General features: G+C 42.4%; 1 protein-coding gene across 5 annotated transcripts in view; it reads left to right on the top strand.

Annotated features, from left to right (window-relative positions):
* Positions 1–26,003, top strand: part of ttll7 (tubulin tyrosine ligase-like family, member 7) — a 70,919-nt gene that overhangs the window by 10,797 nt on the left and 34,119 nt on the right. For all 5 annotated transcript variants that reach the window (XM_039811364.1, XM_039811365.1, XM_039811366.1 and 2 more), the window contains exons 5-11: positions 868–935; positions 1,219–1,377; positions 5,765–5,981; positions 7,886–8,050; positions 11,220–11,378; positions 23,256–23,350; positions 25,774–25,921. In XM_039811364.1, the coding sequence (XP_039667298.1) occupies positions 868–935; positions 1,219–1,377; positions 5,765–5,981; positions 7,886–8,050; positions 11,220–11,378; positions 23,256–23,350; positions 25,774–25,921 (1,011 nt within the window). The remainder of the gene's footprint in view (positions 1–867; positions 936–1,218; positions 1,378–5,764; positions 5,982–7,885; positions 8,051–11,219; positions 11,379–23,255; positions 23,351–25,773; positions 25,922–26,003) is intronic.

Raw genomic sequence — 26,003 nt, 5'->3', positions numbered from 1 at the left:
GGCTTGTTAGGACGGGGCAGCAAGAGTTCAGCTAAGTAGATTGAATATTACAAATACTGTAACAGCTTAACATGTAGCAATGTGGCTAATGTTTTCACATAGAACTGGTGATTTGCTGCCAATTGTTTTCACTTGCTCTATCGCACTGCTATGGTGTTTCATGAGATAATTTCTCAGTAGAAAAGTAGAAGTCCCTCAACAATTGGTTTTGATTTCCCATCACAAGCTACGTCGTCTCGCGGCATTGGCATAATTGTGCAATCTCTTCCGAATCCCTAATTACGTCTGTCTCGTTTGGATAATAATCACGGGATCCTTTTTCACTCTGCGTTCTTGTTTTTTTCCCTCTGCTTTCGCTCTCTCCCTCTTTTAATTCTTTCCTTTTTCCGTTTAGTGATGTACTGTGAGAGTTTGCTGTCAAGTTTCAGTTCATACGAGCCTAATTAACGCCCCTGTTCAGGCTCATTTGGTCAAAGAATACAGAAAACCCAGAGTTTTTCCTTTACCCCCCACCCCCCTTTCGGCGCATTCAAAGCAATTCATTCAACTGTCACTGCAGGAGCTTGCGATGCAGAACCAATTACCTCGGCCCCTCGGAGTTGAGATTGATCGTTTTTTTTTTCTCGCCTCTTCCCTCCCCAACCTTTTAAAATATAAAAAAACCTACGGTAAACTAAATAAGGGTTGAGAAAGGTCTCAGCGTCACCTTTTTGTTTTGAGTCCGTAATTGGGCATAAATGTCAGAACATTGTAAGCTCACTTCAGGTTGCTGCCTTTAATGTGCTCATTTTTATGAAGGGGTGGGGGGTGAAATTGAGTGGCGTAATGGCCCTAACAACATTATTATGTCTTCCTGTCCCTCTGCAGAGAATTAACCATTTCCCTGGCATGGGCGAAATCTGCCGGAAGGACTGCCTAGCAAGAAACATGTCCAAGTAAGTTTTCAAATGAGAATAATTTGGTTCAAAAACAAGAGCATTTCAAAGCTCAGTGTTTAGCCAGCTGGCACTCTAAGATGTCACAACTGGGTACTTGTAGCACTCCAACATTACAAGCCAAATAAGTGAAAGACACTGCTGTAAAAGCACAACATTCATTTTTACTGATAGGAAAATGCTAAATGTAACTTTTAATTTTAAAAAGTACAAATACATGACTTTTCTAATAGTATAAAATGTGGCTTTACTGCCATGCACACACCCTTTCTTCGTTCTCCAGAATGATCAAGTGCCAGCCTCAAGAGTACAGCTTCATTCCCAAAACCTGGATCTTCCCAGCCGAATACACTCAGTTCCAGAACTATGTCAAGGAGCTCCGCAGGAAGCGCAAGCAGAAGACCTTTATCGTCAAACCCGCCAACGGAGCCATGGGTCACGGGTAGGTCAGAGGCTAGAAAGTGCCCCAATCTAACACACTGACTATACGACTGACAGGGGAAGCCAGTGCACGAAAGAGAAGGAGAGAGTGACAGAAGCAGAAGATAGAAAGCAAGATAGTGAGTGAGTGGAGGAGAAAAAATTTGCTCCAGAGCAAATAGAGGACAAACACAACAAAACAAGGCAATAAGAGGTTTGTGACCCTGACATGGGTGTCTATGGAAATAACATTACCTAGAGCCGAGACCAGATTGAGTATTTGAGCTGAGATGGTGTGGTGAATCTCATTGTTGGCCTCATTGTCCTCGATGGTCACACTCTACATAAATCAGGAGACACACACACACACACACACACACACACATACACAGTCCCTGGCAGTTACTGTAGTTCCTTCCCTGAAGGTCTCTGCATGTGATTATTGGATTCCTTTATGAGGTACCATCAGCAGAGACCAGTCAGACTAGAAAATGGACCAAGATGGCTGCTGCAGGGGACTCTGTCTCACAATAGCATCTCTTTATCAAAAGATGAGCGGGCTGTGGTACCTGAATGCATATTTCATACTTGCAATCCCATGGGGTGAGAGCCTATCTCAGGTTGTGATGTTACACATTTCTATGGTATGATCCTGATAGTTGAAATTGTGAAGCATTTAGAAAATCAGTAAAGAGGCATGGTGACAAGGCCGCTTACATTGACCAGGTACACCTGTACACTCAAATGTGAAATTTCAGCAATCAACACACCTGTGGTGAAGCTTCTGTCCCCCTAAAGGCACCTGATGTGTGACTGCTTTGTTCTGGCTGTGCCACTTTTGTTTCGTATGGGGTGAGCGTCAGTGTCAACCAGGTGGTAGTGCCCACCACTCGAAAATTGCCACGAGTGTTGCGCTCAAAGTTCATATTATTTAAACTTTAACCTTGTTGCTGCTGAACTTTCAAAGTTCATTCTATGAGAAAACAGCTGTATGTGAGATAGCCAGAAGTGATGATGTATACCGCTGAAGTGTCTGCACTATGCTCTGCGCCCTACCTCACGGTTTTACAGCTGATCATGTGTAGGCGGCTTAATGTGTGTAAATAGGGGTGGACAAAACTGTCAACAACACTGAAAATTTTAAGCATAGGTGACTGTGGGGGTGGTGTTGATTTTTAAGCTCCTTTGCTTTGAGTAGTTGGTTTTGTTCATCTAGTATGAAAGCTCTCTGGCTTCTGGAGGGTTTCCAGCTACCACTGACTGGGAGATTTGGTGATGAATATTAGGAAGCTCTCTGGGGAAAATTTAGGCTTCTCTGCTCAGTCCTTTCCCATCACAAACCACTGGATGGATGCAACAGAAGTGGTCAACAACACAAGTATCCTAAATTGTCTCTAAAATAAACCCAGAAACTGATTCTAATGTTCTATGTATGAGCCATAACCAAATCATTTGACACTCAAAACAGAATTCTACTATGATTTGACCTGCGCAGATGTCAAGCCTGGATAGACTAAAATAAAGTGGAAATGCCAAGTGTTTTCAAGTTCAAAGATTCAATTGTGATGGGTTTTACAAATAATTCTGTTTGATAAAATAAAACATAAAGTAAAAGGCAGGCCAGACTGTGAATATTATGATTTGGCTAAAATACAGGGTCCTTTAAAAATAATTCGTTTTTGCTTTGCACATTGCATACAGCTCTCTTGAACTCTTCAGAATACATTGAAACGGCTCAGATTGCGAAACATTTATCTAGTATTCTTTTTGACTTCTAATTCTTTGAAAATGTGATCCCTGAAGTGAATGTGTGAAGAAATACTTTGGAGTGCATTCATCACTGGCACCAATAGGTGGGGATATTGAAGTACAAATAGCTCAGTGTGCTTCATCTCTCCCTCTAATTCTCTTTGAATTTGTCCTTTCTGGTATAATGTGAGCATTACTTATAACTCCATGCTGCACTAAGCCCTTATTTATTAAAGAATAAAAGGCAGCAAAGGCTGAATAATAGCAATACATTAAGAATATGAAAGATGATAAGTTTAGCTCGACCACTCAACGGCGGGCGGCTCACAAGATTAGATTTTTCTCAAATTTTTTTTGCATGGTGTGACGCGGCAGGAAATTAAGTTATATCTACCCTCTGTAATTTTTTTTTCCGTCGGCCAGCTAAATTAAGTTATTGTTTGTGTCTGAAGCGCAGCTTGTTATAAGGGAAACAAAATAAAAGCGCGTGCAAGGCTTAAAAAAGGCGAGATCCCCTCCGGTGCCAAATTAAATAGGCAGGGGAGAGTGGGCCGTGATTATCTGACACCCCAGCTCATCAATCATGTCGTCTTCTCCTCAGCTACTCCTCCTTGACTAACTCACACCGTTAACCCTGTCCTCATCATTCAACTTGCTGTCTGCCTGTTAGGCATCGTCGGTCAGCCTACCATCAACTTGTACCTGTTCTTTTCTGTTCAAGCACTGTGATAAGATGGCCAATGAAGTGTTCGTCTATAATACTGCAGTATTTTAGTTGGCGGGAGCAAGTGGTGATGAGGCGTGATTAATAAACCTGACCAACAGCATTACACTAAGGCGGATATACAAGCTGGAAAGGTTTTATCAAGCCTCTGAAGAGACGACTGCTGAACTAAGATCATAACCTGAAAGGCAATACCTGATCCCAGTCTAGGTTTACACAGGCTACGATGTAGGGTACGGTGTAGGGTACGGCGGTAAGTGCGGTAGATGCAGCGTCGAGTAGACGGCGTGAAGTGCAGCGTAAGTGCGGTGTAAGTGCGGTGTAAGGTGCACGGCAGTAAGTGGTGCAGCGTCCGGAATGCGGCGTCGGGTGTCGAGATGCACGGCGTAAAGGGTGTGGCGTAGGGTTCGTATCTACGTGTACCTACGCGTAGATTCAACGCAGAACCATAAATCAAGCCTTAGAAGCTCATTAACAATGCTCCAGTGTTTTTGCTTCATTAGAGTTAATCGAGCAGGTGAATTCTTTGGTTACATTACAACAACATAGGTCGCACTGTTCCCAGGATACTGTATGTTCTGGCTGTGATTACAGAGCAGAACAAAGTTTGCACTCTAGTGGCTTGGTGCCACAATATCTTAAATCCTCAAACTGTACTTTTTGAACAATCAGATCTTTACATCTTGGCCAAATATTGTGTTTGTGTGTGTAGTGTGCCTGCTTGCATGTGTATGAAGGAGCCTTCCAGGCTGTGCATGTAACCAATTTAGGCCAAGTCGGCCTTAACTATAAGTGATGGTAATATAGGTCAGTCACGATGCTTGTACATAGTGGGAGATTGTTTAGGAACAACCCCTCACCCTCCCTGCACACATGCATACACCTACACACATACAGACACACTTTCACATTCACAAAGTTTAGAAAAGATTGCCCCTCATCCTCGGGTGCACAGCCACATGGATACACACAAACTAACACAACTCATTCTAGAGTCCAGCTAGCAATGGCCTGCGTACTATAAGGCCTGAGTGCCAGTGACATGAGACCAAAGCAAAGGAATTAGAGTTGAGGTCGAAACAGAGCGCAATGTCTGCTCCTATTAACCTACACACAGCTAAAAGACCCTGCTACAGCATTTGATGCACTGTGCCATTCAGACATTGCAGAGTTTGGCTTCAGAAAATCACAATGTTCTCCAGGTGCTCGCAGAGCATTTCTCAGACAAACCAGCATTTGTGTTGTACCAGTTTTTTGTACATTTATTTTTTAACAGTTTTATTTAGATGACCAGGTAATAAGTAACACAGGTTTTGGAAAGTTCAATGCCCCTCATAGCCAAACAGCTTGTCCTGCCCAAGCCAGCCCTGAGGCATGCTGAGCGCTCTCATTTACATATGTTTTCATTGAAGGTTCTGTAGCAGTGGAAGGTCACATGAATACCATTAGGGCACAATGGCTCTGACCCTTTCACTCCTAAAGGCTGAACGTCTTCAGTGTAAATGTAAGAGTCATTCCATGCTCAAGGACACATCTTCTCCCTCTGATTGCATCTGTTGCTCTTCATACTTGTACTTTTTATCAAGTGCTTTGAAAAAGAAAATCAGGCCAAAGTTCATCTTATGATTTGAAGATTGAAAGTATCAAGGCAGATGTGGCACCCCAGTAATATGTCCCCAACTTTTCATGATAATTTAAAATGAAATATTGTGTTAAACCCATACAATCTGTATACTATTTGGATACATTTTTTTTTTTGCTCCAACAGATATATAAGACAGTGCCATTGTCATCAGTCATGTTCATGGTCCCTGCTATGCTGCCATCTATCATTTTTTTAATTATCTTTTTTGTCTTTACTATGCCATATTTTATTATGCTGCTGACGACACCCCAATTTCCCCCCCGAGGAATAATAAAGTTTCTGTCTATCCAGGATCTCGCTTATCCGTAACTGTGAGAAGCTGCCAGCCCAGGAACACTTTATCGTTCAGGAGTACCTGGACAAGCCCTTCCTGATGGAGGGCTACAAGTTTGACCTGCGCATCTACATCCTCGTCACTTCCTGTGACCCACTTCGCATTTTTCTCTACAATGACGGACTGGTCCGCATGGGCACAGAGAAGTACCATGCACCCAGTGAGGCCAATCTGGTGAGTCACAGACAATACTACTACTAATAATAATGATAATTTATGTGTTTAGGATTTTTTAAAGTAAAGATACAAAGTGCTTCACAAAGCTGCACGTAGACTTGGAAATGCACAAATGGTTGTAGACACACACCTTATAACTTATACTAGGACATGCATCTTTATCTGTGTGCCATCTGTGCATGAGGCCAGTTTGATGAGTTGTAGACATACACACAACTGTTCATGGATTTTGATTAGAAAGTACATACAGTTACCTAGTGTGGGGCCAATCAGGCGAGTCAGAAATGCACTACAGACAGATAGTAGAAGTAGATTCACAGAACAGCGTATTTGCCATGCACTGTGTCATAAATCGGGGCCGTGGGCTTGTGCAACTCGACAAAATCAAATTAGGCACACAAACACAGGGGGACAGACATTGGGAAACAGTGTAATCTCCTTAAGATCACAAAAAAATGCATGTACTCATATACACAGTCAACAGTGCATGAATGCCAACTGACAACTGTAGGGCTGATATTGTTCACACACACACACACACACACACACACACACACACACACACACACACACACACAGAATGGGCAGGCATACTGTATGCACACAGCTGAGCGTAAATGTCCACATGCCAGATGTCTCCTGTAATATCAGGCCGCTCATATTTGCTTTGAGGTTCTGCACCTGCTGAAGCACAGTCTGTTGCTGATGATGGGATGCGCACACACACAGGCATACACACACACAGGCACACGCACACAGGCACGCAGACACACAGACATGCACACATGTGTGAACGGACACACACACACACACACACACACACAAACACACACGCAGAGCTTCATATCAAGCGTGATGCTTATCTACAATATGAACACACGCTCAGATAGGCATGCTGGACCCCTCCTGTGACACAAATGTGTATTGTCTTACCCAATCTTTGACACATGATGGAGTGAGTCATGCCATGGAGATGGATGTTCAATCCCACAGAGAGTGGCTCCCAGACAGCCATCATGGGCTGGAACGGCCTCCGGTCACAGCGTTATTACCTTGTAGGCTAAGGACAAGGATGTATTGTCTTCAACTGTGAGGGATAGTGTTTAGAGAGGAATACTACAAGGGTTACACAATGGCTCTTTATAATCAAGTATAAGAACAGATTTAGAATAGAGCAAATTCTCATATAGCACAGCGTACTGTTCTTTACTTTTCTTACGGCAACATTTCTTAGTCATTTAGTTGTTGCCAAGGGACACATTTGTGTTGTTTTTGCTTTTCCCTTTATTCTTGTCTACCCATATTACTTAGGAGAACGTGGGTATGTGCACTGTGGGGATAAAAGCATTAACACCCTTGAGGATGTTGTTTGCTGTGATGATTATCATCACTGACAAAGGTATAATTACACTAAAGAGCACTGGCACAGGTACCACAGCTAAAAAAATACAATATACAGTGTATATCTCTAACTACTATTGCACTTGCTTCAGTTATTTGTAGCCATAAGTATTAGATTGTGGTTGTCTTGGACAACTCTCAGCTATGAATGCATCTGACTGGAAGCAGGAACCAGGTAAAAAAGAGCTACATTTCTTCATCAGCTCAGTAAATAAAGGAATTCAAGAAGAAGAGAACGATTTTCATGCAACAACAAACAAAACATGCCATCTGGTGCAAATATGATCTGCTGTCGCTTTGACATTCGATTTTGTTTCGACGTCAGAGCCTGAAGAAGACGTTTACTTGTTTTAATACACCACAGACCTTTGACTCCGCAATCTACCACATCTTGATCAAGCTGTTATTAGATACGCTGTATTTTTCAATTTTTCAATTTATGAACATGCTCATTGATGATGTTTAACACATCACCTCCTAACTGCCCTTTGTCTCCACAGAGCCAGCTCTACATGCATCTGACCAACTACTCAGTCAACAAACACAATGAGAACTTTGAGCGAGACGAGACAGTGGACAAAGGCAGTAAGAGGTCCATCAGTTGGTTCACCGAGTTCCTGCGCACCAACGACTACGATGTGGCCAAATTCTGGGGAGACGTCTCTGTACGTGGGTAGTCCATCCAAACAGACACAAACACAGAAACACAGTTACATGCAGACATATCGTGGCGGATGTGTGCTTCCACAAAGGATGTGCGGAATGATAACAACACACACCACAAATGCAAACGACACATGCGTGCATCCGTAAGTGTAATCTGTAAGCGTAGACTCATACTGTATATACAGATGCTCTTGCTACTAACCAACACGCCTCGCACAAAGAAGACAAGCTGACCCGCGAAAGGTTTGATATGATTTGTTATGACAGTAATTCAGTGTGCTTCAGAGCTTTGTTTAACTCCAGGAAGAGCTCAGTGAAAACATCATTCCAGGAGGGTGAGCTCTTCCTATCTGCCACTACTCTCAATTCATCCAAACACCTTTAACTCGTTCTCGGTTTTTCATCAAAGTCTTTTACCTCCTGTTCCTGATTCACTCGATTTTTTTACTTAAACCCATGCATCACATCATATTCCCCCTGTCTTTATGTTACTACTCTTTTAGTCACTCCTTTCTTTTCTTTAGCCCCTGTCCTGTTTATGTTCTTTTCTATTTCATTCTTGTTGACCTTGACTTTTTGTCCTGCTGTCCGATGTCATTTGGGTTGTATGGCCCCTCAGTGCTTGTTCTCATGATACAAGCATTCAACCTCAAATTATTATTATTATACTCTCCGCAAGGCATTCTTTTATTTCTTCTTTTCATCAGCTTTCACTTTTCTAATGTTCATGTTGAACAAAGTGACGTTTAAGACGGTTGTAAGTCTGTTGTCCTTTAAGTTCTTGTTTCAGGATAGTTTCATTTTCTTTATTCTCCTCTCTTTTCCATCTTGTGTAATTTCTCTATGGGCTCCATTTTGTCAAGGCGTTTTAGTTCTATTTTTTTTTTCTTTACTTCAATTCCTTTTCATCTCATCTTTCTTGTCTCTCAGTGGCATACCAGAGTGTCAGCGAGACCGTCCTACTCCTCTCTCACCATTTTTGTCTGAGGTCTTTCCTCAGAAGTTGCACTACTTTGGTGTTAGTGGTGTCCGTTCGCACTTGCACACTGTTTTGTTTCAACTCTGTATTTATGCTCTCCGCTCACTCTCCTCTCTCCTTCTCTTTTCATCTCTCCTCTTACATTTTGTTCCTGTACAGACCAAGCAGGCTGCCCTGACTCTTCCCGCCAACGGTCACGGTCAGAGAGTCAGAGAGTTTGTTTGCCAAAAGATTGTCTGTGGGGGTTAAGAATATCGTGTATGTGTTTTTTTCCCCCCATGTTTTACTGACATCTCTTTCATATTAAGGCAACATTGATGTGCAGTATGGGGCAGAGCGTCCATGGTTTGACCAACAAAGCCGCAGCTTTTGTATGTGGGTGTAATTTTGAGAGAGATGTCTGGCTATGGGCTAGCTATCGAGGTCATACCGCTTTCTCTGTACCCAGCAGTCAGACTGGACAGAGAAAACTGCCGACCAGCAGCACTGCGTGCAGTTTGACTGGTGAAGGGAAGCGTAGTGCAGATGGTGTGTGTGTGCCTCAGAGTGTGCATGTAGTAGTCAGTACAATGCAATAGTGACACCTTGTCCACTCGGATGGTACCATTAGAGTGACATTTATCCATTTGAACTACCGTATTGATTTTTTTTGGTGGACATTCAGAAACAATAAAGGTTGCACTTATTTATGCAACTTGGAAAAAATATTTAAAACTTTGTCCTACAGGGCTTCAGAGAATAGTTTTTATGAAACGAAATGTTTTTTCTTGTGCATAAATGTATATTGACAGAACAATATCTCACTTTAGTGAATGACAATAACATTTAGCACATATTATTCCAACCAGTTGAAGCCTTTCAACTGTTTTTATTTTTTTATTTTTATCAGTTAGTTAGTTTGATGTACTTTTATTCATACTAAAAGTATATAAATTCACGAACTTTGCTTAATCCTGCTCATTGTTTAAATATCAGCCATCCTGCTGTCTCTACTACACTGAGAGAGAAAGAGAAGTGTGCTATTAAAACAGAGATGAGATAAATTAATCAAACACGCATACATAAAGTAGCTAAAATAATATACAAATGTATGCAGGGAAAAATAAAAAGATTGTAATATATAATAATTCAAAGAGGCTTATTAAAAAACATTTCAGCCCAAAGCTAACAAAACACAGGCACACATGCACAGTGCTAGGCAGTTGCCTGTGCTGCTGGGGGCTCAGGATAAGGAGGGAGGTAATGGGGGCAGGGACAAAGACACGCACACACGCACACACGCACGCACGCACTCACACACACACACACACACACACACACACACACACACACACACACACACACACACACACACACACACACCAGCCAGTACTGGGGACTTCGGGCATAAACAACAGTAGTGGGAGCAGGTGTTTGTGCTGGCCAGCCTGTGGGTCAGAAGGGTGGATGGATGGACAGATGGATAGAGGTGTGTGAGCGACAGACAGATATAAAAGGAAGGGGGGCTGCCGCCTTATCAGGCCAGGGCCAGACCTCCATACCCCTCTTCAGCACCCAGCAGTCAGACTGGAGTGGGCAAACTGTAGGCCAGCAGGACTGCGTGGGACTTGACTGGTGAGGGGAAGCTTTGTGCATTGCTTGTGTGTGTCAGAGTGAGCATGTTTACCCCAGCTGCACAGTGGGAGTAGGCAGGCAGGTAGCAGCCAGCAAACATACGTGCAAACACACACATGAACACAGGTTGGGAGCCACACAGATGGACCACCACCAACATTGGTGAAAGTCTGTGTGTGAGTGAGATTTAAAATGTTCTGTGTCTGTAACACTTTCTGTTTCTCCCCGGCTTTTATACTGAAAGCATATTTTGAGACACAAAAGAATTGGATGTAGTCCTACCTCTTTAAAGCAGGTCTGTAGGTTACAGGTCTAGTATGTGTCATGATTACTCCATTATCACAATTTAGACCTAAATCTTAAGGTTGAAGCATTTGTCTGAAGTCGCAACCTGCAATTAAAGCCGAACTCCTAATTGCATCATTTTCAGACATTTAATTAGATGCTATAAAGATTTGCAGCTACTGTATGTCTTTTTAGGATGAATGCAACTGACGAAAAGAAAAAGTAAGATTTTTGCTCTCTTTGTCAGCTCAGCTTGGTGATTCTCTCTCTTTGTGTTTGTGTCCTGCCAGGAGCTGGTGGTGAAGACTATAATAGTGGCTGAGCCCCATGTCCTGCACGCCTATCGCATGTGTCGCCCCGGCCAGCCACCAGGGAGCGACAGCGTCTGCTTTGAGGTCCTGGGCTTTGACATCATCTTAGACCGCAAACTCAAACCCTGGCTACTGGAGGTACAACTCCGTATGTGTGTGTGTTTATGTGTGTACTGTGTGTAAACCGGTGGCGTAAGTGTGTTTCTCGCTTTTTCCTAGTGATTTCTACTCGGCCATTGCTGGCAAAAACTGTGTTTTCAATTGATTTTTTTGCCATACGAAATAGAAGTGTATTTTAAAGGGAGTGTAAAGGGACAGCATCATTTATTAATCGGGATTTTAAAATGTTATTAATTTTGTGAAGTATATTATGTCACTCTTAATACAAAATTTTAACTTTAAAAAATATTTAAAAATAACTTAAGTGCATTTAATTCTGTGATTTATGACATTTTATTTGAGGGAGTATATATGTTTGTCAGTCAGAAAGAAGAGGGCTGCAATCTGTGCAGTCTCAACTGTCTATGCTGCTACTAAAGTGACAGCGGCTCCTAAACTGAAGTAATGTGGCATCAGCAGGAGAGAGGAAGACGTTGCCCCACACTGACAGAAAGCATAAACACACACTGATTTTGCTTACAACTCTCGTCCTTGGTGCACAGAAACACACAGAAACACCCACACAGTCTCAAGTATGTATTTTTCTCCCCCCGAACACAAGCAGACACATTCCCATGTAAAATGAAAGGAACGTACACAACCACAAACTTGCACACACAATTACATGCATGTGTACATCCATACACACCTACGTATACAAATAGAAATGCATTCATACACAACTGCATTTTAGATAAGACAAAGACCCCTGTTCCTCATACAAAGGCGCACACACACACACACGCACACACACGCACACACACACACGCAGTGTAAAAAAATATAGGTCAGGACAGCAGGTTGACTAGCAAGACAAGTCATTCAGGAGATGTATTCAAGTTCAGCATCCACTCCAGGATTTCTGTCTCACCGTTCTGATGTCAGCCAGTCAGTTAAAGTGTGACCTAAATCCTTTAACCCAAAGTGGCTGCGCGCCTTCCCACAAATTGACTCAAGGATGGGAAATGCCTCTGGGGTAATTGTTTGTTTTTCCCCATCATGACAACCTAAAATAATTCTTGCGATTTCCAAAGCTTCTGATTTGGAGAAAAGTGGCATTTGATAGTTGGTTGGTGTTTTAAGAAGAGTCATCGTGGAATTAGGGTGTTATAATTACCTCACTCTTTTTGTGTGGTTGAGCAGTTGTACTATGACAAAAGGATGTACAAGAGAGAACAAGAGGATGGTGTTACTTTTGACTGCTGGTGCACTGTGACAGTATATGTTTGTGTGTGTATGTGTGTGTGTACGTGTGTGTGTGTGTGTGTGTATATGAGACATGGCAAACAGCCGTGAATGCAGTTGTTCCACTCCAGCAGTAATGATCCCCCCTGTGCTACTAGCAGCTCTCTATAACTCTCATCAATTAACATCCCACACACACACACACACACACACACACACACACACACACACACACCACAACCCTGCTTCTCTTTCACGCAACATTTACAGCAACAATCATTTATTTCCAAAATTCATCTGATTAGTCAGGGGATAGTTGCAAGCATAGAGACCTCTTCTCAAATCCTCACTGCGTACGCTGTCAAGCCTGAAAATAACTTCATTACCACTTTTTAGCCTGTCGATGTTAATTCCTATTCTGCAGGGACGCCGTATGCAGCCTGGCCCATAGGCTGGTTGCCACAAACAGTACCCTATGGCAAGCCCTCAGGTCCAAATTAAAATTTTAAGCAAATCACTTTGCAGCATTTTGCGGTAAATTGATGTATTTCACTGCATTTCACCATTTTTTATTTGTTATTTCTGTCAACCCCTGGAGTCCCAAAACACTAAAAATTGTATCAAGATTTGCAACACAATCTCGGCCTCACAGGTTCGTTTTAAATTTGTGGACTTCAGCTCTCAGGTTTCTTTATTGGTGTCACTGTGAATTATGTATGCCACGCCTGGTTGGGGCTTTACCCAAGCTGCTGTTCCGACAACGTCTTCCTCTCTTACTCTTTAAAACGTCAAAGCTGGTTGTTGGACATGCAACCTCGCAGCCAGGAAATGAAAGTTCAAGCAGTGTAAACTCAAAGCCAGTCGGATACCTGAAAGCTAGATGGTATCATGTATAAGAGACCCTGCCCTTTGTTTTTATATCTTTGGCTGCCATTTTGTGCCAGTGTATGTAGGAGGCTGGTGAGGGAAAAGAAACATGATTGCTTCTTACATCCTCCAATTACCCATTCAGAAAATAGCCACAGTTTTCTTTTTAGAAAACTTATTCAAAATAGTGCAACGCCAAACTCCGGTGATTAGAGGACAAACTCGCCTCTATCTTGCCATTGCAGTAAAACCTCTGTGATACAAGATACAAGACACCGGCTCTTTGTAATCCGACAAGCACAAAGAGAACTCACAGCAAATATACTGATAACGAATAGGGACACTCAAGAGGAACAACCCACAGACCAGCACACACCTGCTGAGTAGCTTGTCACAGGGGTGAAAACAGAGAAGGCAAGAGTGATGCTTCTCAAACCAAGGCCAGGCATCAAACAGGCACATTGTGCTCAGAGCAAGTATAGAAGGGGGAGAAGAAAAGGTAAAAAGAGAGAGACAGACTTTTGTGTGATCCTCATCTTAATTCAGCTGGGTTTTCAACACAAGTTTTACCTCCTATTGACATTCAAAACATCAGCACTACATCGCCGCTCACACACATACCCCACACACACACACACACACACACACACACACACACACACACACACACACACACACACACACACACACACACACACACACACTTGCCCAAATGGCGTAACCCGATACGTTCACTTTTATTAAACCAACCCAGACAGCATCTGTGTCTCGTATAGTAAAGTTGTTTCATTGAGCCGTGATCTTCACTCCACACAGACACACAAACTCCCACAGTCTGCTTAGTGCCAAGGCTTTTGCTTTGAGGGCTTTATTGAGTTTTTCTTTGTCTTTTAACAGCAAAATAATAATAAAAATAGCTAGACAAAAATACCATTGAAAACATAATCGATGCAGAAATAAACATACATTTACTTTAGCTCAGGAACCGCGTTATGATACAGGCTTTACTCATAAATTCTGCTCGTACATGGTGGTGTCTTAAAAATGGGGAGGTGGGCATTCTCCAAATCCAAAGTGAGTCATAAGGAGTGCATTTACTCGATCCCAAAATATAGCAATGGGACAGCATTATTACCCCTGCACCCCCCTCCTCTCTCAAGTTTATCCAGGGCCCATGTGCTGTAAGCCGGCATGACAAATAACGTCAAATGGAGTAAGGAAAATGGGAAACAGAATTACTAGAGGTTTGGTGGGTGATGGGCGAAGAAAGAGGAATATACACACACACAAAATAAATATTCCTTTAAATGCTCTACCCCTTGTATCTGAAACAAACCCAACAAAGAGCACAACTCATTGTTCTCATGGGGTCCTGATTGGTGTCCATGGACCACAACACAAGGACGGGTGGGTTGAGGCCCAGCCTCATTACAGGCTCTGGCTCACTTAATATTTTTGTTTGCTAACAAAACAAAAACTAAAAACTTAAGCTGGTCAACCATAAATAGGAAAAGAAAGAAATCTTGCTGGTCTATGAGAATCTTTAGTGTCAGTCTCCAGGCAGCTCAAAGGCAGGTTGGTCTGCTTGTTAGGGCCACAGTCAGTGTGTGAGGGTACACATGTAGGTAAAATGAAATTAGTTAGTGTGTGTAAATCTATGAAGTCTACATCTGTGTGTGTGTGTGTGTGTGTGTGTGTGTGTGTGTGTGCGTTTTGCCTGATCTATAAACGCATACTGTATGCACTTTGAAAGCCACCATGTGCAACTGAGGGTGTTTCTGTGTCTCTTGTGAATGTGTCTACTAGCTATCTGTTTGTGTGTGAGAGTGCATCTAGATGTCTGGGAATAGGGCTCTGTGGTGTGTGTGTGTGTGTGTGTGTGTGTGTGTGTGTGTGTGTGTGTGTGTGTGTGTGTGTGTGTGTGTGTGTGTGTGTGTGTGTGTGTGTGTGCGTGCGTGGTTAGCCATTCTGATCTGCCTACCAAACCAACTCCAGCCCACAGCCCATCTTTTTATCCAGTCGGAGAGGCATAGAGGAACCCTGCTTAAAACATAAAAACAGACCAATTTAGTATGTAATGGAATAGAGAGAGGAGGAAAAAACCTTGTTTGCCAACTTTCATGGCATTTTATCTGTAACTGTTCAGTATTGAGATGCCATCGGACGCAGGAGCTTAGGCAGCTTGATTATTGATGGCTGCAACTTAACTACCATCTTCTCATCCATCTCTTTTCCGTTCTTCCCCTCTTGCCCCCCATTCAGGGCGGCTTGTGCAGAGTGATTGGCAGCTAATGAGGCGGGCATGGTTAGGTCAACCGTAGCACTGGTTTGTTTGTGTCTCAGTGTGTTTGTGTGTGTGAATGGGCATTATGACAACAGACCAACAGACTGCAGCTGGACTGCTCCCCTAAGGGTGGTGATTCTTCACCCCTCCTCTCCCTCCCTTCACCACTTCCTGCAGCTTTCCTCTCTTTCTGTGCTCTGTCCCCGATTGTTTCAAGATGAGTTTGGTTTGCCTATCCATCCCTCAGAGTCAACATAATCCAGACTTCCTTTTCTTTTGAGTGCAAGTTTTGTGTGTGTGTGTGTGTGTGTGTGTGTGTGTGTGTGTGTGTGTGTGTGTGTGTGTGTGTTGGGTGTGTGTTTGTGAGGAGCAATCTGCCCTGGCAAGTGTAAACAGATGCCACAATACACACATACACATAGAAACAAACACATACACCTATTTAAGGACAAATAAAGGATACTTTTTCTCTCTCACATCCCCAAACTCATAGAGACTGCAAATGAATTACAACTACTGAAAATACTGTAAATTTCTTGCGTGGAAAAAATAGTTCCTGAAAACTCTTAATTTAAATTCTATTTCACAGGTGCAAATTTTACATTCTTATAGCTTTCCATAAAAGTGTAAAGAGTAGCCTTTCAAAGCGTAGCTGTTTTCCTCTGAGTTATAGAAGAAGGATTTTGAGGTTAGCCTGCCTTTCAGAAATTTGAGAAGTGTTTTCTAACCCCTACAAGAGCCGAGTCGAACATTATTGTGTATTCAGGGTGATTAAGGAGGAATTTTCTTGCTACCTGTGCTCTCCAAATAATTTTCATCCCCTTATGATTGAATTTTCTAGGGTGAAAAATGATGAATGAGAAGAATACATACAGTTTGATATACTCAATTATCTTTCAGAGTCTCTTGCACCCTTCCACCTTTCATTCTCCTTTTGCCTTTGATTAATCTTTGGCACTTAGTGGGATTCATTCTTATTTAAATGTCCATGGATGTCTTCCTTAGCTCTGTGGGGGTGCCTTTCTCCCTGTGAACTCTAGGTGGCAGTAGTTACCTACGAGCCACTCTTTGGCTTATAAGAGGTTTATTAAAGAATAATTAGAATGATTTATGGGACTGTCTGTCTCTATCCACATCCATTTTCCCCCAACATGACTATTTCATGGAATAAGTATCAAATTAGAAGCGCACAGGCCTCGTATGTGGGGCAGTTGAAAACACCCCACAACATTTAGTCATTTATCATCAGGCATGTATGGCAGCATCAGCGACTGTGTGTGTGTCTCTGTATTTGTGTGCATGCATGTCATTGAGAGGGAAAATATATATTGCATGTTTATGAGTGACATATGGAACTGTAGTGTGTGTGGTTGAGTGTGTCAGAGACTGTAAAGGAAGAAATATATACTGCATAAATATTGCATATTTATGACAGTCTCGGACTTGAGGTTTGTTTTGTTGATATATATATATTCACGCATGTTTGTGTGTGCGGCTGCATAACTATGTCCACTTCTACCTTTTTGTGCACCCGGAGCACCTTTTGCTTTTTTGTGGCTGTGTCAGATTGTATCTCTGTGTGTCTTCAAAAAAAACAAAAAACAAGGAGAAAAGCAACACTCCCTGCACCCTGCCAGCCATCCAGCCAGGCAGGTCAGGCTGACTGGTGGCTAAGCTAAGCGTTGACCCGCTCACTCCCAGGACCTTTACCAGCAGCTCAGCTTGCGCAGCTAGAATTTCCCTGTGTCTGACTGGACCACTAAAAACACCACAAAAAGAACAAAACAGTGATTGATAAGACGGCTGAAACAAGAGAGCGACTTAACATGGCGGCCAGCTGTCTGTCTTTCTGTCGCTCTGCTACTCATGCTCTCCCTCTCCGCCTCGCTTTCTCATTCCACCATTGTACAGCAAGAAACACTCCATTCTGACAGCGGTTGAACTGTGCCGATACCCTCGAGTGTGCGGGGCAGAATGGGAGGCTTGTCAAAGCAAGGGTTGTTTACACTTTGCCAGGAATAATAAGAAGGGGTCGTTTTTCTGAACTGATTAATCACGATGCAGCCCTTGCACTTGTTTGACGAGTATTCCAGACACAGAATAGATGTGGAAGGGGGGAAGCAATTTGTTGTGGAAAGAAAGCAGCTGATTGTTGTTGATCCATTGGTGTTGCTATGTTATTAGGGTCGGTGTGACACATCAGAAGCCACAGGCGCAAACTGTTTGATGCCACAACATTTTCAACAATGTGAGTCATATGATAATTGTAAGGATTTTGTTTGTACTGGGTTTATTCATAATTGAAATGATAACAACAAATTGTTAGACAGAGTTGGAATCTGAGCCATTCATTCTATAGTATGAACTGGGATTAAGTTAATAGCTCTAGTTGTGCAGAATGACCCATGGCTATGTTAATTATAATGTTATTGTTAGGGTATGATTTTGCTGTATATGGCCATACAGCAGGGTGTATCGCTCAAGGATAAGTAATGGCCTACTTATCCTTGAGCGATACACCCCCACAGGGGCCAGGCATTATGATACTGACCCTGCATCCAAACCAGAGGGTAAAGACAATTCCCCTCTTGGAAATTAATAAACTATATGAAATCAAATGAGAAATATTACATTCACTAGTTGCACTTCTACCTCTCTGGTTGTACTTTAGGGCCTGCAATAAAGATCAGTAGACAGGCTTGCAGTTCATAGACAATTCAAACTACATGGATAGTTGAAAAAAATGATAGCCCCCCCCCACATGCTTTATTTGCCTTTATAAACACTGTTAGGTTACTTATGTGTCTCAGAACCACACCTCCAGGTGCAGAAAATAAAAGAGTTACGTGTCCTGTACAGGGTATGTTAATGATTTACAGCTCACCCTCGATCTTTGTATGCTTAACTGGGTGATCAGATGAAAATAAACCTGTCCTGTGAAAAATTACAGACAGATATGTTCTTTTCCTACATGCACATTGGGGCTACATTGATACAATGCTGATGCAGAACCAAATCAGAACATGAGTAAAAAGGAGTTTCTTATCTTTTCATCTGACATTTTTATTGAATGCGTCTTGGAGCAACCGAGGGCTCCTTTAAGACCCTGCCAGAGTCACTTAAGGAAATCAGAGTGGGGGTTTTGGGAGCCTGCAGGGGTTCATTAGGACCAGACTGGTCCAACTTCCTCTGCCAGAGAGGGAAAGGAGAACACAGAAACACAGAGAAAGAAATGAATAAGAGAGGTAATGACCAGAGAGTGAGGGCTAGCAAGTGGAAAGGGGGGGGCGTGGGGAGGTGATGAGTGTCTAAACAGAAAACGGGTTGAGAGACAGAAAGAAACAGAGTGGGGAGAACTAACCAGAAGAAGAGGGCGACAGGCGAAGACGGAGAGAAGAAGGGGAGAGACGAAAGATTGAGGGAGAGCAAAGAGAGACAGCAAGTGCTGCAATGCCAGTCTACTCTGTGACAGCTTGACACCAAAAATCAAACTAAGAAATGAAGACAAGTAACAAGACAACCGTCGCCAGGATCACTGCCAGTCTGGCTGTTACCTATAGGCTACGGCGCTCTAAAGCCATACTCTTTTCATTGTGGCTGTCATATCAGGGAGTGCTTTAAATGAAAACAGACCTCGTCCCTCTTTTTCTTTTGTGCTGTTTCCTTAGGTAAGGTACTGTAGGTTGAAGTGGAGCTCTGTCCTTCTCAGCACACAGAGGAATGTATTGTAGACTTCAATCTATTGAGTGAAAGAGTTGGATCGGGTCCCTACTCCTTTTTTTTCTCTTTGCACTGGAAGACATTCATCACCCACCCCCCTCCTTCTGATAAATGGTTGCTGTGTAGAAAAACGCACATGTGGGTGTGAGCACACACTTATGAAGGCACGCCTATACAAACTTATGTCATGTTGAAACAGATTTAGTGGCTCACTTGTGGTATTTGTGCATCTGTCCTCTGAACTAGTGGAAGAGACTTGGGCAGTGATGGCCCAACAGGCTCAGAAAAGGTTATACATTTGCTTCAGGTTAACATAGACAGCTACAGTTTGGGATATTTTTTCATATCCTTGCATTCAACTTTGATCAGCTCCTCCTTGTAAAACCATTTTCATATCAAGGGAGTTTTGGGTTTAGGTGTCTGACTGAGTGACTGTAGCCGTTGATGTAGGTAACAGCTTTACTAGAGTTGGCTATCGTTTTGGTTTTTTTCCGATACCGGTGCTAAAACCTTTATTTTTAAAACGGTGCCGGTGCCTGAACCGGTACCTGAACTGAAATATGTATAATATATTTATAATGTATATAATATAAAATATAAAAAAAGAGAACAAAACAACAGTTGGCCACATTAAAGAATGGCTTGTTTATTGGTAAGGCCATATGGTCAAAACGAAATGATTGATTAATAATGTAATAACAATAACTTATTTCACCAGTAAATTACTGGTAAACGACAAAAACAAGCACCAGATGGGAAAAGGGTATTTTACAATAACTTTGAATGCACCATAAAGCTGGCGAGTTTCAAGCGAACTGTGTTGCTTTTCCGACGGACTGTCAACGTCCCAGTGTTGGAATCCTCTACAGGGAAATACAGTCACACTTTACCCCGCTTACATAAGCTGTCAGCATTTTAACCATTGTGTTGAATCCAGCTACTAGCTAACGGTAAAGTAGCGTCCAGTGCAGCGATGCTTCTGAAAAAAAAAAAAAAAGTCAGGCACCGAAATTTTTGTTCTTATTCGGTCTCGTTACTACCGTTTACGTCGGAACCGGCAGGGCTTAATTTGAGCCGGAGCACGCCGGAACATGTTCCGGCACCTCCGACGTTGGATCCGGAACCTTTTTTATTGGATCCGGCACCTCCTGTGTCACCAGGAAAAATGTATCTCCTAAATTAAAAAAATAAACTACTGCTTGTGTAGTGTTCAATGTTGTTATCTGTCTTGTTAGTTTTTATTCCCCATTGAAGTTCCACAAAAATCTTGTGTTTGCATTTTCGAATGCGTTTTGAGGTGAATTTTCAGGGTAAGACGGAGGGGGGAGAGGGACGGAGGGACGACACTAAAACAGCGCAGCGCTGCACTTCTAGTGACACAAGCGCTGGTGCTGGTTGAGATTGCTGTTATAGCCTCGTTTAACTCAGGGGAAAAATGTCAAAAAGACAACCAAGTTTGCTTAACTTGTTCAAATACGCTGGCCAGTCGGATCCCAAACAAGCAAAAACCGTTTCTGCCGATCAAGAATGTGGAGACCATGGGGGTTTTTTGGTTAATTTAATAGTCCGATGGATAATTGCTGCTTGTGAAAACATTTTTACATTTCGCACTGATGCAGTGCATGTTCTGAAATAGAAATGAACATTGCCCTGATGTACAGTTGTTTAGGTTATTTTAGTCAGAGAAGCTACGTAGGCAGTGTAATTATTTTTTTTTTGTTCCGTTACCTCCATCCCCCGTTTTGAGTCGCCGGATCCACCCCCCCCTCTACGCTCTGGGACCTCCCACTTTACAAATTAAGCACTGGGAACCGGTGTCCTATTGGCACAGCGTTTCGGTACCCAACCCTAAGCTTTACTGATTCACTTAAGTCTGCCCAGATTTATGTTTGCTTTTTTTAGAGCTGGCTCGTGATCCAAATGGACAATATTTCAGTAGTTACCAATCTTTTTTGGGCTACCTGCCCCACCGCTGGCAACACAGTCAATGCTCTTGCTTGCTCAGTTACTTGGAGCCTGGTTGTGATGTAAATATTATCTTACAGCATTGTTCCCAAACCTGCCACACAGCAGAAAGCATCTTTGTGTCAGGATTAGTAATGGCTAGTTTAGAAGAAGGGAAGAGAAAGAGGTACGGAGTTTCTGAGTGCTACCCCCGCAACCTTTGAAACGCTTCACACATTTCTGTAGAGAGCTTTCAGGTTTTGTTGCTGATTTTCAGCCCAAATATCTTTATGGTTTGGAATGGCCTAATGTTGCACACCAACATGTTTTCTCATTGGTCTCTTTCACTATTTTTAACCCAAGATTCTAAATGGTGGATAGAATGGATCCATAATGTGCTCTAAAACCTCTGATTGGCTCAGTGTTGCTCCATTACTGAAATCTTGATTTGTAATTGGCTGCTGTGCTGCTTTGATGAATTCAACTGTATCCAACTGATAAAAGGAAGATAGGAAGAGGACAAATGGTTCTGACACAAATACTCACTCCGACTGCAGATTAAGGCTACTGGGAAGGATGCATTTCCAGCTACACTTCCAGCACCGTTAGCAGTGATTTTTATTTTAGTTGAAAATATTCTTTGATTTTCACCAACGGATAAAGCCATGTTGGGTCATAGTACGTGAGTAGTCAGCTCCACAGACTAAAAAGTGAGAGACGGCATGTTTCATTCAGTGTGGCTAAGTTAACAATGGTTCATTTCCACCTGATAATAACCCCTACGTCTTTGTACACTGTACAGTATACATTTCCATACATCTTTTTAACAATAATAACACAAATGTTCTAATTAAAAATAATACATATTTATTGATGGTATGACATATCTTATGACATCAAATGTTACCACATTACCACATGAAAAAATGACAATAGGAGTAGACGTGACTTATCTCAACAATCAAGGTGTATTCACCGAACCAGCCTTTCGGTGGGCATCTGTTGCATTGTCATTTGAAGTCACCTCATAGGAAGACACCATTCCAATCACGATTGCCAGTTCATTCACCCTCCCTCTGCGCCTCTCTCCATTTGATGGTCCTTTTGTTGTCTCTCACAATCTCAAATTTTTTTTTTTACCTTGGCAGAGAGACAGAGGGAACATAACAAAGAGTTAAAGGGTAGAAATGATTTGTTGTGTCGGGTATGACAATTGATATCTGAATACCTTGCACTGGTGCTGGAAATTGTTCTGTTAAGAAAGGTAAGCTGCTCTTGAATTTTTCCCTGGGTGATACTGGCTTTTGTACCTCAAATCACAGGTGGCTTATTCTGTTCTCGCTCAGTTGACTCTCTCTGAGCGCACTTGATTGTATATGATGGGATTGAGCTGATTATTGGTGGCAGTGGTACAGATAGGTCTTGCAGTGCCTGGCATACTTAAGTGACAGAGTCATGGACTGCTTGCTGTGGTTGGCTGAAAAGGGCAGGGTCACTAATCTAGTGACAGTTTAACCTACACAATCTGTTCCTGCACTTATACACACATAGGCTCTTCTTATGCACAAGCATACACACATCAGTGTCAGACAGGATTTATGCTCAGGCAAAGGCCAAGAGTTCCAAAGTGTCCTTCAAGGTGAAAAAACTATCCCTTTCCATCTCTTTCTCCCCTCTTCTCTCCTTCTTATGGAAACCGATCTCTTTTTTCCAAAGATGCCCTAAATCCACTCCTGTAATTGCATAGCATTTCTGTCTGCTGAATTGAGAAGAAAGAAAAAAAAAATAGATGAGGTAGGAAAAAAAAAAAAGAATATTCTTTGAATGTTTCTCTGCTCTTCTCTCCTCTCTGGCAGATCAATCGAGCTCCGAGCTTTGGGACCGATCAGAAGATTGATTACGACGTGAAGAAAGGAGTGCTGCTCAATGCTCTTAAACTCCTCAACATTCGGTACTGTTCTCCACCACGGACATACACACACGATACACACACTCGCAGAAAGACACACATACATTGCATCTAGGGGCCCATTAAGCTTCATGAACAAAGGCAAGCAAAACTCACGTCAAATTTTGCTTTACAGGGCTCAGAATGTTTAAAGATTTCGATCAATTCTTTCAGTTTCTTTATTTGGCAACTTTGGAATTACTTTGATGCACGGCACAGTTCAGCCCTCATCTTGTTTTGTCGTAACTAAAAGGTTTGAGCTGTGGACAAAAAATTGCGCTTCTCGTAAATTTGTGTGTTGGTGCTGTGGTGGATAGAAAGACAGATAATGGCCAATGTACAGAGCTATGCTTCTACTGTGCGCTTCAATTAGACAAACTGTGGGTGTGTGTGTGTGTGTGTGTGAGATAGGAACAGGATAACAGTTAGTTCTGCTATCTGTATTTCAGAGTCTACATTGTTTACCCTGCTCTGTATATTTACATTAGCTTCCTGTGTCGTGTTTTTACTTTGCTTTGCGGTTGTATTTGTTTGCCTGTCTAGGTTACACATACTGTCATTCTTATTGTGTAATGTATTTTTTGTATATGTAGTGTGTGTGTGTGTATGTGTGTGTGTGTTTGCTGGCATGCTTTTCTGTCCCCTGGCTACTGTGAGCCTGTCCGCTGATTGATCATCGTACACCAGACCTCTGGATCTCTGCTCTCTTTTTCTCTTTCTCTCTTTGTGCTTGCCCTCCTCTTACTGCTCTAAATATAGTCTCAACTCTACTAGGCACACGCATGCACAAATGCAGCACACACACACACACACACACACACACACACACACACACACGCACCAATCAAAGGATCAATTACATGCAGCACCATAGATCTAGTTTGGGCAAGTGTGGTGAATGGTGCAGCTATCCCACATAAAAACTCACTCCATCCTCCCGCTCAGCTTCAGTCGACACAAGCAAATCTCTTATCAAAATGATTTGTTTCATGGCTGTTGTTTGCTGTGTTCCCACAGATTAAAAGGGGAGATTTGATTATTTCATGATAAATAAATCGTAAGAGCCTTGAAAGGCGGCAGGGAGCACTTCCCACTGGACAAACTGCTTATGTTCATGCTGGAGTGAATGAGGGCTTTGTTCTACTTCGCTCACTTTTTCCTTATATAGTAATGGCTTTGCTTCCCAAAAGGGAGGGGTTGGTGGTGTGTAGAGGTAGGGTCGGCTCTCAACTCTGCTCACAACACCAACTGTATCAACGTGGGATCAATTCAGACCCGGCCGGGCATGGACATTGATAAACCTCAGCCCCCCAACAGCACTCAATATCCAATTTAAAGGGCCAGCGATTGACTAAAATGAATTGCCCTTTCTTCAGACCGCAATGGACCACTTGTTCAGAAATAACTGTCTGGTCCTGTTCATCCCGTGGTTGTCACTTTGTTTGTGTCTTGGCGGTATCTTTATTACTGTATTGTTGAATGTTTTGTGAGGGATTTTTTTAACTACCACAATGATGTGAAAAGGCAAATTCAGGTCAGTCTATCAGACTTGCATGCTGTCAATATTTCATCATTTTTTACAGCATTCGTGAAAACCTTTTTCTGCAGATAACATCTGTTCTTAACTGAGACGTATGTAGTCATAAAACAAGTCTTGTGTATTCTGAAAGAACTATTACAGTATGCGGCTACAAAATTGAAATGAGAAAGGAGCGCTTGAATGGTTTAAAGTGCTCACATTATGCTCATTTTCTGGTTCATAGTTTTATTTAGAGGTCATACCAGAATTGGTTTACATGGTTTAATTTTCCAAAACACCATATTTTTGTTGTACTGCAGCACCTCTTTTCACCCTGTGTGTTGAGCTCTCTGTTTTAGCTACAGAGTGAGGCATCTCACTTCTATTCCATCTTTGTTAGGAGTTGCACATGCAGCTAGGTAAGGACTACTAGCCAGTCAGAAGCAGAGTATGAGGGCGTGCCACGCTAGCAGCTAGGCGAGCAACATAACATGTACTATAAAGTGACGCACGTTTGTCTCGGAAGTAAAGGCTGGACTACAATTGAGCTGTTGGGAACAGTTTGTGAACAGTGGATGGTAAGTCCCTTTGGAGTGGACTTTGGGCTTTTTCACTTTGTAAACCTATAACATGTACAAAAAAGATAACACAATAAAGGAAAGGGAAAAGCCAAAAAGCATAATATGAGCACTTTGAGACAACAGGATTTCAGTCATAGTGCATTTATTTGTCAACAGCAACTAAACCTGTGACAGAAAGATAATCAAAGATTAACAAACAGTTGTTAGAGCTTCTGTGGGAAAACCCCCAAAATGCACTGCAACACTTTGTATTCTTTGATAATGTACTTGAATGGTGCTGCACTCTTTCCTTTCCTTTTGACTCTACTTGTTCTATGTTGATCCAGAGCCAGTGATAAGAAACGCAACCTGGCCCAGCAAAAGGCAGAGGCTCAGCGACGGCTCTATGGCCACGGCTCCATGAAGAAACTCTCAGCTGCTTCCTCAGACTGGGAGAAACAACGTCACACACTGGAGCGTAGGAGGGAAGAGCTGGTAAGGCACAAACAAAATAATAAACCATACCATTTGTTTTAAACCCTATTATTAACTACGAAAAGTGTGCTGAGCAATACTG

The sequence above is a fragment of the Perca fluviatilis genome, chromosome 9 (genome assembly GCF_010015445.1).
Source record: "Perca fluviatilis chromosome 9, GENO_Pfluv_1.0, whole genome shotgun sequence".
In the NCBI taxonomy this organism is placed as follows: domain Eukaryota; kingdom Metazoa; phylum Chordata; class Actinopteri; order Perciformes; family Percidae; genus Perca; species Perca fluviatilis.
Note: the sequence above shows the minus strand (reverse complement) of the source record. Positions and strands in the feature narration are given on the sequence as shown.